This window comes from Canis aureus, chromosome 2 (assembly GCF_053574225.1).
Source record: "Canis aureus isolate CA01 chromosome 2, VMU_Caureus_v.1.0, whole genome shotgun sequence".
In the NCBI taxonomy this organism is placed as follows: domain Eukaryota; kingdom Metazoa; phylum Chordata; class Mammalia; order Carnivora; family Canidae; genus Canis; species Canis aureus.
In genome coordinates, this window is record NC_135612.1 from 40,517,585 (window position 1) to 40,530,593 (window position 13,009).

Consider the following 13,009-nt stretch of genomic DNA (forward strand, 5'->3'; position numbering starts at 1 on the left):
AGCGGGGCTGGCACAGGGGCTGGAGCTTATCAGGAGAGCCCACCCAGACTGAGGTCACAGCATCCCTGCGGGACTCCCTCACCCTCCACCCTTCCACCCCAGGCAGGTGGGTTCTTCCAAAAGCTTCCTCTTGAGGACATTCACACACAGACCCCGCTCACCTGAAACCTGGCCTTCAAAACCATCCTGGAAAACTTTCATCTCCAGGCAGTAGTGACAAGGGTTTTGTTGTTGCTTTGTTTAATGGAAAGATTTCTGGAATTCTGGCGATGATTTAATTGCTCTTAGAAGTGCACTGAAGATCATTTTTATCCTATCATTTGGGATCTGAGGTGAGCATATGTGTCGGAGGAGGACTGCCTTGCCTCCTAAACCTTCTGCATGGCCCTGCGTCATGTGTGGTGCTGTTGAACTTGTGTGGACCAGAACTCTGCTCTGTGGGAGACATGGCTTTTACGGGGCGCTCAGAGACTTCCCTCTGCAGGGTTCTCACACATGTACCTGAGAGGGCCCTTGTTTAGCTGAAGGCCTGAGAAACAGGCTCTGAATTCTGGGGCTTCACATACAGTTCATGGAAAGCTATGGAGCCATTTCTTCCACAAGGTCAGAGACAAGGAGGAGGGCTTTGATGCATTTGTGTCGCTCGGAGGTAACTGGGGTGAAGGGATTTATGGGAGCTTGGGGGAGGAGGGGAGAGGCACTGGGGCTTCTTTTCAGCACCTTAGCTAAGAGACAGAAGGAAGAGAAAGGTTTCAGGATAAGCCAGCATTTCTGGCTTTTCTTGAAAAATAGAACTGGCAACCGAACTCCACCACCTGCAACTGCCCATCCCCTGGGCGGTGGCCCACTCCCTGCTTGCCCACGCTGGGCTTGCTTGACTCCTTTGGGTCCCCTGCCGGGGGCGGCAGCCAAATTTGGAGGATAGGATTCAGAGATGGCGATTGAGCAAATGCCTCTTTTCAGGACTGGATAGGAGTTGCCCTTTTTCTTAGCCCCCTTCTACCTCACCCCTACTTAGCAGAAGACTGAGAGATTGGCCTGCTGCAAGGACAGGCAGATGTGGGCCTTTGTCTGAAGAAGTGGGGAGCCATGCCCCGTTTACCACACCCGTGCCTGGTGGCTCTGCCACTGGGCGAGCACTGAGTTTGTTGGTGGTGCCCTAGAACCAGCCCTGAGACCAGATCCTGGCTTCAGTGATTTCCAGGGCTTGGCCATCGGGCTTGGTCCCTACCAGGTTAGGCTTCACTCTTGTAACACAAGAGCGTCAGGGGGCATCTTTCCCTCCTGAGGGTAGGCCTGGACCACACTCTGCCTCTGCCTGTAGAAGGCAGCCAAGGCATGAGCAGTCTGGGAGTACCAGCTGGGGAGCCAAAGCATTATGCTCTTTTGCAATCAGAGTTGTTGTTATTGTTATTGTTATTATTATTATTATTACTGGAACTTCAAGAGATCTCATCTAAAGGCCAGGTTTCTAGCACTTCTTGAAGGATTGGAAGTTTGCTGATAATGGGCCCTCATTGCCTGTGGGAACACCAGACTGGGCAGGTCTGCTTCAGGCTCCCTAGGCCAGGTACAGGCTCTACTTTTCTGTGCTCTCCTGAGGTCACCTCCCTGGAACCCTATTTGCTCCAGGCTGGATACCAGGAAACATCAGAGGTAGTGAGCCCTGACTTCAAGGTAGGACCTGGGTATGGGCACCAACTGGTGACTTGGGTTGACCAAGAGGACAGTGAGGCTTAAGAAGTTGTGACAGCAGTCTGTAGGCCAGTGGGCCAGCAATGAACTGCAAGGACCAATGGCGAGATGGCCTTTGGAGCCCAGAGACTCATGCTTCTACCCATGCTCCTTCACTTCCCAGATGGGCACCCAGGAGATGGCCATCTCTCCTCTCTCTATTCCTCCCCTCTAGAAATGTCATTTTACTCCTGTCACAACCAGGATTGCTACAAGAACTGCATATGATGATACAGATGAAAATGCCTGGTGCAGGCAGCTGGCTTCCCATCCTGTCCTGCTTCCATCCATCTACCTGACCTGGAAGAACTTTCTAGCACCCCAGCATCCCTCCTGATTTCCTTGCAATCAGTTTTTCCTCCCCTTCTAACCTCCATCCTGCTCAGGCCTAGTATGAGCCACTCACAGGAGAGAGAGCGGGTCCTGCCAAGTTCCTTTGGTTCACGATAACCTGTTTGCTAGGAAGTGTGGTTCCTGGGCCATCAAGCAATTTAAACCTGCCTTGCAGCCACTTGGCACTCTCCTGAGTCTTGGCAATTGGGTTTTTTTTTTCCTGCCCCCCAGGCACAGATTTTGTGATTCTATCAAGAGTTTGTATTCGGGGATCTATTACCTCCTACCTTACTTCATATCTTGCTCAATTTGGCAGCTTTTTCAGGTTGCCAGATTCTTTTCACTGAGAGTTAAGTTGATATTCATGAAGTATTTCAACCCTTAAGGGACAGTTTTGTCTTTGTTCAGAATGCGTTGCATTTGGCATGGTATCGTGTGTGAAAATCAGCCTTGACCTTCACACGGCTGTACCGTGTGAAGGGACAGGGTGTACCTCTCCCCCTCACTCTTCTCCATGCCCAGAACGTTCTCTCCATAAGCATGTCTATACATTCATTGGACATTTGGAGAACACCCAGATCAGGACTCCAGTCTTATATCACACAAAACATGTCTATGAACTTCTGATGGGCAATAAAGAGCCCCTTGGATTAAGACACTGTCCCCATTGGGCACCTGGGTGGCTCAGTGGTTGAGCATCTGCCTTTGGCTCATGTCGTGGCCCAGGGTCCTGGGATCAAGTCCCATATTGGGCTCCCCTCAGGGAGCCTCCTTCTCCCTCTGCCTAGGTCTCTGCCTCTCTCTGTGGCTCTCATGAATAAATAAATAAAATCTTAAAAAAAAAAAAAAAAAAAAAAAGACACTATCCCCAAATAGAGATGTAGTTAGATGGGGAAGGAAGAGAGAAGAACCTGAGATTGTTCCTTCCAAGGACAAGAGACCAAACAGGGCATGGGGGTATTGGAAGAAAGAGGGCGCCCGTGAGCCACTTCCTGTTTCCTGCTCAAGTCAAATAAGAGAAAAAGGATCTGAGTTGAAGTCCTAGTCTGGAAAGATCTTGGGGTATGGAAGGACCAAGAGAGGCTCATCAGAACCCTCGAGGGGAGGCTGGCAGAGGGGAGGGGCCTCCCGCACACACTGAAAAACAACCAGACTGGTCAGTTATGTCATCTCCCCCCAGATGCACCTGCTGAAGCTTGTTAAGCCCTAGAGAGTTACATGTTTTGCCTTCTTTGTATCTTTTGGAGAACAGCACACAAGAGCTAGCTAGCTCCATGAAAATGTAAAGGTTTCATGATTCCACAGGCCAGCATTTTAGAAAGGCCTCCTATGTGATGCCCCTGGGGCTTCCGTGGAAGAGTTGTGTGTGGCCTGTCCTCTGTCTGCTTTTGTGCCCTCAGGCATTGGTATATGGGCTCTGTAGGATCACTGCTGGGGTAGGGAGGAACCACACAGCTTCTGAAGGAACGTTTTGGGGGATTAGGTTTGAAGGCCTTCCTTGGTTACCTCTTAAACATTTCCTTATGCTGGAAAGAATAAAGACAGGAGTCAGTATGCAGATACAGTATGCAGATAAGTCCCAGCTCAGCCAGGTATAGGCTTTTGGACCTGCTACTCATCACTACACTTGGGATCTCTCCATCTGTAAGTCCATACATGAGGATGGCAGGAGGGAGACCATCACTCTCTTTTGTTGGGCACCTGTAAGTCCTGCTGGCCAGCTTGCCTCTCAGAATGTTTCGGGGACCCAGTGTGATAATGGAGGTGAAGCTGCTGGCCAGGGCTGTGTCATCATGCAAGGGTTTGAAAGCAGTCACCTGCTTTTACCTGCATTTTGGCCTCAGCTGAGGGCCAAGCCTCTTTCCCTTCCATTCTCAAAGCTGCTGCCTTTGAGGTGCTGTTTGGTGGGATTGTACCATCACTTGAGTAATTCCAAGGTGGGAAAGAGCCCTCTCAGACCTGGCTCCCTACTCACTGCTCCTTTCTGGACCCTTGTGTTCTTACCCCGAGTCTCCAATTGCAGATTGCTGGATCATTCCAATGAAGGGTTTACAAACTGGGAGTTCATGACCGTGCACTGCTGGGGAGAAAAGGCCGAGGGGGAATGGACCTTGGAAATCCAAGACATGCCATCCCAGGTCCGCAACCCAGAGAAACAAGGTCAGTGGCTCTCGGGAATTTCACACACCACTTTATATCTCAACCCTTTTGTTTACTCCAGACATTTATTTGACTGTAGTGTCTCTGATAATTCTTTTTTTTTTAATTGTTTTCAATGGAGATACAATTCGCCATTAATCCTTTTCAAGTATGTAACTAAGTGGCTTTCAGTACATTCACAGTGTTGTGCAACAATCCCCACTTACCCAATTTCAGAACTTTGTCATCATTCCCATTGAGTAGAGACACTCCCCATTCTCCCAGCTCCCAGCAACCTCTAATCTGTTTTCTGTCTCTGTGGATTTGCCTCTTCTGGACATTTCATGCAAATGGAATCATACAACATGTCACCCTTCACGATTGGCTTCTTCCAGTTAGCATGCTGTTTCCAAGGTTCATCCATGTTGTAATAGGTATCCATACTTCATTCCCTTTCACCATTAACATGATTTAATTGTACAGATTTGATTATCTAGAACATTTTGTTCATCCCTCCATGAGTTGATGGACAGTTGGGTTGTTTCTACTTAATGGCTGTTTTGAATCACACTGCTTTGAGCATCCATGTTTTTCTGTGGGTGTATGTTTCCAGTTCTCTTGGTTGTATGGTAATGCTATGTGACTGGTTGAGGAGCCATCAAACTGGTGTTCACAGTGGCTGTACCATTTTACCTTCCTACCAGCACAATATGAAGATTTAATTCCTTCCCGTCATCATCAACACTTGTTTTATTATTTTCATTTTCTTCTCATTATAGCCATCCCAGTGGGTGTGAAGTATATCTCACTGTGGTTTTGATTTGCACTAATTTGGCGGTTCCATGGTGTAATGGTTAGCACTCTGGACTCTGATTTGCACTAATTTCCCTAATGACTAATAATGTTGAGCATCTTTTCATGGGCTTATTGGACACTTTTACATCTTCTTTGGAGAAATGTCTATTTGGCCCTTTTGCCCATTTTAAAAACTGGGTTGTTTGTCTTTTATTACTGGGTTGTAAATGTTCTTTAAATATTCTGGATACTGGGGCAGCCCCGGTGGCGCAGCGATTTAGCACCTGCCTTCAGTCCAGGGCATGATCCTGGAGACCCAGAATCGAGTCCCACGTCGGGTTCCCTGAATAGAGCCTGCTTCTCCCTCTGCCTGTGCCTCTGCCTTGCTCTCTCTCTCTCTGTCTCTCATGAATAAATAAATAAAATCTTTAAAAATAAATAAATAAATATATATATATATGTGTGTGTGTGTGTGTGTGTGTGTGTATATATATATATTCTGGATACTTGATCTGGGCCAGATATCTGATTTGTAAATTTTCTCTCCCATTCTATGGGCTGTTCTTTTACTTTATTGATTGTGCCCTTTGGTGCACTAAAGTTTTCCATGTTGATGAAATTCAGTTTATTTTTTCTTTTATAGCTTGCACTTTTAGTGTCATATTTGAGAAACTATCACCTGATCTAAGGTCAAGATTAAAATCTGTATTCTTCTGAGAGTTTTGTAGTTTTAACTCTTACATTTAACTCTTACTTTGATCTATTTTGAATTAATTTTCTGTATAGTATAAGTAAAAGTACAGATTCATTCTTCTGCATATGGCTATTCAGTTGTCCCAGCACCATTTATTAAAAAAATGAAAAAAACAAAACAAAACAAAAAAATGCCCTGTTGTGTCCTCCATTGGATGACTTTGGCACCCTTGTTGAAAATTTATTGGCCATAGATGTATGAATTTATTTCTGGACTCTTTGGTCTATTCCACTGGTCTGTTCACCACTGCCTATGCCTATGCCAGTACCACACTGTTTTGATGACCATAGCTTTTGTAGTAAGTTGCAAAATTGGGAACTATGAATTCTCCAGCTTTGTTCTTCTGTTTCAAGATTGTTTGGGCTCTTCTGGGGCCCTTGCAATTCCATATGAATGATAGGATCATCTTGTCGATTTATTTATTTATTTATTTATTCATTCATTCATTCATTCATTCATTCATTCATGAGAAACAGAGAGAGAGGCAGAGATACAGGCAAAGGGAGAAGCAGGCTCCATGCAGGGAGCCCGACACAGGACTGGATCCTGGGACCCCAGAATCACACCCTGGGCCGAAGGTGGCACTAAACCACTGAGCCACCAGGGATCCCCCATCTTGTCTATTTCTGGGGGAAAAAAAGGTAGTTGGAATTTTGGTAGAGATGTCACTGAATCTAGTTCAATTTGGGGAATATTTTCATCTTAACAATATTGAGTTTATAATCCATGGATGAGAATGCCTTTCTGTTTATTTCCATCCTATTTCATTTCTTTCAACATTGTTTTATGGTTTTCATTCCACATGTCTCTTACTTCCTTGGTGAATTTGTTTTTGAGTATTTTGCTCTTTCTGACACTATTGTAAATGGAATGGTTTCCTTAATTTTGCTTTTAGATTATTTTTTACTCGGGGAAGGTAGCCTTTCATGACTCTCCTTTTGGTTCATAACCATCTCTTGAACTGACTATTATTGAATTCCTACTTTGGGCTAGACACCGACGGAAGTGGTGGAGCTACACCAGGAGAGAGAACAAGAATAATCTTTATGTCTTCTGCTGTAGTCACTGACAGCGATCTCTGACATCTTCGTATCTCTCAGTTAGATTTGGACTCATAGTAAAGGACAGGGATGACTCTCCAGTCTTGCTTCTCTTTGGAGACATTTCCCTGAGGTTTGCTTTCACTTCTGTTGTTCCCAGGGGCTTGCTTCTTGATCACTCTAGAATCTTCCTCTGCCCTGGTCCTTTTCTGAATTTTCATGAAGCACAGTTTTGGGAGGTTTTTGTTTGTTTGTATTGAACCGAAGAGAAGAGCATTGACTTGCCTTATGTAGAAAACTGACTTTAAAAAAAAAAAAAAAAAAAAAAGAAAACTGACTTTAAATGATCAAGTCATCTATAAGGTTCCCCCGGTCCCCCCTTTAAAAAAATAACTTTCAGGGATCCCTGGGTGGCACAGCAGTTTGGCGCCTGCCTCTGGCCCAGGGCGCGATCCTGGAGACCCGGGATCAAATCCCACGTCGGGCTCCCAGTGCATGGAGCCTGCTTCTCCCTCTGCCTATGTCTCTGCCTCTCTCTCTCTCTCTGTGTGACTATCATAAATAAATAAAAATTAAAAAAAAAGAGATTCTCTTAAAAAAAGAATAACTTTCAGCCTTGAGGATAATAAGTAACTATTTTGAAAAGACATTACTATAACAAAACCTAAAAATACAAAAATGCTGAGGTGCCTGGGTGGCTCAGTCAGTTAAGTGTCTGCCTTCAGCTCAGGTCATGTTCCCGGGGTCCTGGGATTTAGCCCCAGGTCGGGCTCCCTGCTCAGCAGGGCATCTTCTTCTCCCTCCCCTGCTCCCGCTCATTTTTTCTTTCTCTCTTTCTCTCAAATAAATAAAAATACAAAAATGCAAAATTTTAAGTCACTTGAAATTCATATATTTTAAGAGCAGAAACTCCTGTATTCGTTTTTAAAGCCCCAAAGTGCACTGGCCTGCTGGTAACAGGTAAGGATCAACATCTCATGCCACCTCCATCCTCAAGCCTTCCTTGCCCCACAGGCACAAGGCAGAGTCCCAGCACCCATCGGCATCTCTGCTTGCCCAGGAGGCCAGTACTGTGGACGCAGCTGTGGAGCTGTGTGTTCACGCAGCACAACTTGTCTGTCTGATGTATATACGTGGACATCAGGGCAGAGGTCTGGAAATGCAAGTGTTTAAGTGTTGTCAGCAAGTAGCTCTGGTAATGAAAGCCACAGTGTGGATAAGCTCTCCCGGGGGGCAAACGGGGATACCCAGGGGTCTTCCAGGGGTGGGCACTGGGAGGAGATCTGTTTATGTCATGATGATTCTCACAAGTACAGGTACTGCACTTGAGGGTTGCTGTGGTACCCAGCACAGAACTACATGCCACACACCTCCCCAAGCCTTCCCACCGCCTCCTGCCCACATGGCACTCACCAGCTCTGACTTCATTTTCCATGCTAATCTCTGTCTGGCCCTTGTCTTCTGGCTCCTGCCATGTTCCCAGTACCTCCTGCTGTGGGGCTCATCACAGATCACAGTGGTCATTTGGTGAATGAGTGAGGACAATTGGAACGTTTTGTGATCATCACAATACCAGACGTTCTGTGTACTACAAGGGATGCCGGCTAAGCAATGCAGGGGATACCTCCCGAGGGTGGCCCTGCATTAAGTCCCAGAACAGGCCAGTGTCCATCTTTGGGCATGATTAGAACATAGATCTTTTGGCTGGGTGGGACAGGACCAGAATAGGCTCTTTTAGCTCTGCTCTTCTGTGGCTTATTGGAATAGAGGGGATCAGGACACACTGTCACAGAGTGCACTTTTCTGCAGCTGTTCCTGCAACGTTGCATGCACACCCACTTTACACTGGCGGGGTGCTGCTCCTGAGCTGCCCTTTGCAGGAACAAGCAGGCAAATGGTCCTGCCACTGAGACCATACTGCAAGCCCTGTTTTCTGTGCACAAGGAGGATGGATGCCTCTCTCTGGGCTACATGCTCGGCACATCCAGGCATTAGCACCTCCTCCCTTTGCAAATGGTGGCCTTGGTCTTGCTTCCAACAGTATCTCTCCAGAGTGAGGGGGGCGGGTAAAAAAAAAAGCAAGAATGATCTTTTAGCCTTTCTGCCTTTCAAAGCAGGGCTGTCCTCAACACTGACATGTTCATATGGGGACCTCAGCTACAGAAAGTGACACCAGTTGACCAAAGTTTCTCACCAACTCCAGCTTTCCAGGGCCCAGGTGAAATGCGGACTTGGGAGCTGTCTGTCACTGTTGGTACCCCGGGGAAGATTGATCCCAAAGCACATGTCTTTCCCTCCCCGCTTATTGGGTCTGGGTGGCTCCTTGGTACCAGGTCACTGCCAGCCTCATGGCAAGAATAATGCAGCAAACACAAAGAGACAGCCTGGTTAGAAAGAGCAGCACCTATCTCATTTCTCTACAGTGCCTCTGACATCCCGTTTTGGGAGTGAGGTGCTGGTTCCTGCATTGTTCACTTCAATATCCTTCACATATCTGCAACTGACTTAATAACTTAAAAAAAAAAAAAAAAAACAAAACAAGAAAACAAAACCCTAACAAATCAACTCAGCTCCAATGGCATGCTATGGAATAGTACTTGAAAATCTCAGTTAAGACCAGGGTTCCAGGGCAATATACACATTTAATGCAATCCCTATCAAAATACCATGGACTTTCTTCAGAGAGTTAGAACAAATTATTTTAAGATTTGTGTGGAATCAGAAAAGACCCTGAATAGCCAGGGGAATTTTAAAAAAGAAAACCATATCTGGGGGCATCACAATGCCAGATTTCAGGTTGTACTACAAAGCTGTGGTCATCAAGACAGTGTGGTACTGGCACAAAAACAGACACATAGATCAGTGGAACAGAATAGAGAACCCAGAAGTGGACCCTGAACTTTATGGTCTACTAATATTCGATAAAGGAGGAAAGACTATCCATTGGAAGAAAGACAGTCTCTTCAATAAATGGTGCTGGGAAAATGGACATCCACATGCAGAAGAATGAAACTAGACCACTCTCTTGCACCATACACAAAGATAAACTCAAAATGGATGAAAGATCTAAATGTGAGACAAGATTCCATCAAAATCCTAGAGGAGAACACAGGCAACACCCTTTTTGAACTTGGCCACAGTAACTTCTTGCAAGATAAATCCACGAAGGCAAAAGAAACAAAAGCAAAAATGAACTATTGGGGCTTCATCAAGATAAGAAGCTTTTGCACAGCAAAGGATACAGTCAACAAAACTCAAAGACAACCTACAGAATGGGAGAAGATATTTGCAAATGACGTATCAGATAAAGGGCTAGTTTCCAAGATCTATAAAGAACTTATTAAACTCAACACCAAAAGAAACAAACAATCCAATCATGAAATGGGCAAAAGACATGAACAGAAATCTCACAGAGGAAGACACAGACATGGCCAACATGCACATGAGAAAATGCTCTGCATCACTTGCCATCAGGGAAATACAAATCCAAACCACAATGAGATACCACCTCACACCAGTGAGAATGGGGCAAATTAACAAGGCAGGAAACAACAAATGTTGGAGAGGATGCGGAGAAAAGGGAACCCTCTTACACTGTTGGTGGGAATGTGAACTGGTACAGCCACTCTGGAAAACTGTGTGGAGGTTCCTCAAACAGTTAAAAATATACCTGCCCTATGACCCAGCAATTGCACTGTTGGGGATTTACCCCAAAGATACAGATGCAATGAAACGCCGGGACACCTGCACCCCAATGTTTATAGCAGCAATGTCCACAATAGCCAAACTGTGGAAGGAGCCTCGGTGTCCATCGAAAGATGAATGGATAAAGAAGATGTGGTCTATGTATACAATGGAATATTACTCAGCTATTAGAAATGACAAATACCCACCATTTGCTTCAACGTGGATGGAACTGGAGGGTATCATGCTGAGTGAAGTAAGTCAATCGGAGAAGGACAAACATTATATGTTCTCATTCATTTGGGGAATATAAATAATAGTGAAAGGGAATATAAGGGAAGGGAGAAGAAATGTGTGGGAAATATCAGAAAGGGAGACAGAACGTAAAGACTGCTAACTCTGGGAAACGAACTAGGGGTGGTGGAAGGGGAGAAGGGCGGGGGTGGGAGTGAATGGGTGACGGGCACTGGGGGTTATTCTGTATGTTAGTAAATTGAACACCAATAAAAAATAAATTAAAAAAAATAAATTTATCAAAAGCAAAAAAAAAAAAAAAAAAAGACCAGGGTTTATTAAGTAACCAAGTCTCCTGAGTATGCTAGCTCAGACAATACTCACCTCCTGTCAGATTGAACCTGATTGATGTAATTTGTTTTAAAACTAGTTTTTGAAAACCAAGTAGCAAATGAGTCATGCATGTTCCTCTTCAGTTCCTGGGCCAAGGGAGGGGTGTGTCTGCTCCCAGGATCACTCTCCTTCTCGGGGAGAAAGCAAGGAATGGAAAGGAGTGCACATCCTGATTCATAGCTGCATTGTGTTTACCAGAGGCTTCTCGTTCATTCTTGCATTCAGCACACCTCTATTCCACTCACCTGAGTTCGGATCCGGGTGCCCTGGGACCTCACTTTTCACCAGGGAAGCAGCTGCAGGCCCAGGGGTTGGGAACATGGGCTCCACAGGGAGCCTGGCATGCAGGACTGGTGTGCGAGTCCAGTGCCCCACAGACCACCTCTGGGCCAGGTTGCTGGTGACATTGTGACCAGAGCAAAGGTCCCACCTTGCAGAACATCTTCTGGGGATACATTTTAGAAGGTTTCCACCTAGGGCCCCTGGGCAGCGTAGTCATTAAGCATCTGCCTTCAGCCTAGGTCATGATCCCAGCATCCTAGGATTGAGCCTCGCTTTGGGCTCTCTGCTCAGGGCCTGTCTCTCCCTCTGCCTGCTGCTCCCTCTGCTTATTCTCTCTCTCTCTCTCTGTCAAGTAAATAAATAAAACAAAATAAGTAAAAATAAAATGTTTAAAATAAATAAATAGAAGTTTTCCACCTAGAATGCTCAAAATTTTAAGTTTGGGTCTTTCTGAATGCAGGAAGTGTCAGTTGTCTGGAACCCCTATCTGCCTCATTCCCCTGTATCTTGTTTGAAATAGGCCTGGGATCCATCAGATCCTCCTGCCTCCACTTTTCCCAAATCTCTGATGTCTTAGTCCATTCCAGCTGCTATACCAAAGTACTGCTGATGAGGTAGCATATCAATAGCATAAGTTCATTTCTCAGAGTTCTGAGAATTTCGAGATCAGGCTGTCAGAGTGGGCGGGTTCCCAGGAGGGCTTTCTTTTTTTTTTTATTATTTATTTATTATTATTTTTTTTTCCAGGAGGGCTTTCTTATGCGTTACAGGTGTCCACCTTGTCCTTGTCTCTTCGCATGGCAGAAGGTTGGCAAGTGAGCTTTTTGAGCCATTTTTAGTAGGACAATAACCCCATTCATGAGGGCTCTACCCTCCTGACCTAATCACCTTCCTAAGGCCCACTACCTAATACCATCACAATGGGGGCAGGTTTCAACATATGAATTTGGGGGCAGGGGGTGGTGCCTGGGCTGCTCAGTTGGTTAAGCATCTGCCTTCAACTCAGGTCTTGGTCTTGGGGCCCTGGGATTCAGCCCCAGCATCGGGCTCCCTGCTCAGGGGGGAGTCTGCTTCTTCCTCTCTCTCTGCTCCTCCCCCCACCACACACACACTCTCTCAAATAAATTTTTTAAAAAATATTTTTTAAAGAGCTTTTTTATTCATGAGACACACACAGGAGAGAGAAAGGCAGAGACACAGGCAGAAGGAGAAGCAGGCTCCATGCAGGGAGCCTGACGTGGGACTCGATCCCGGGTCTCCAGGATCATGCCCTGGGCTGAAGGCGGCGCTAAACCACTGAGCCACCCAGACTGCCCAATAAATAAATAAAATCTTTAAAAAAAAAAATATGACCTTGAGGGAATATAAGGATTCAGTCCAGAATGATACCTTGCCTTGGTGCTGTGCCTTTTCTCCCATAAGATGAGGATGAGCACACTTGGCTAAGGATTTGGGTAGAAGGTGCTGACCCAGGCCAAGAAACTTAGGATCACTCCCCCACCACCCCCCTTCCCCATCCTGCCCTCACCTCAGAGCCCACATTGGTGGTCACCTGCCCGGCACAAGGCAAAGTGTATGCACCTGCACCACTCCAACCAGCCTTCCTGCCCAGGCCCCTGGG

The 13,009-nt window shown here is 45.9% G+C and overlaps 1 protein-coding gene across 2 annotated transcripts in view; it reads left to right on the forward strand.

The window, feature by feature from the left end:
• PCSK6 (proprotein convertase subtilisin/kexin type 6) overlaps nucleotides 1-13,009 on the forward strand; it is a 185,709-nt gene that overhangs the window by 125,139 nt on the left and 47,561 nt on the right. For both annotated transcript variants that reach the window (XM_077869348.1, XM_077869356.1), the window contains exon 13: nucleotides 4,091-4,227. In XM_077869348.1, the coding sequence (XP_077725474.1) occupies nucleotides 4,091-4,227 (137 nt within the window). The remainder of the gene's footprint in view (nucleotides 1-4,090; nucleotides 4,228-13,009) is intronic.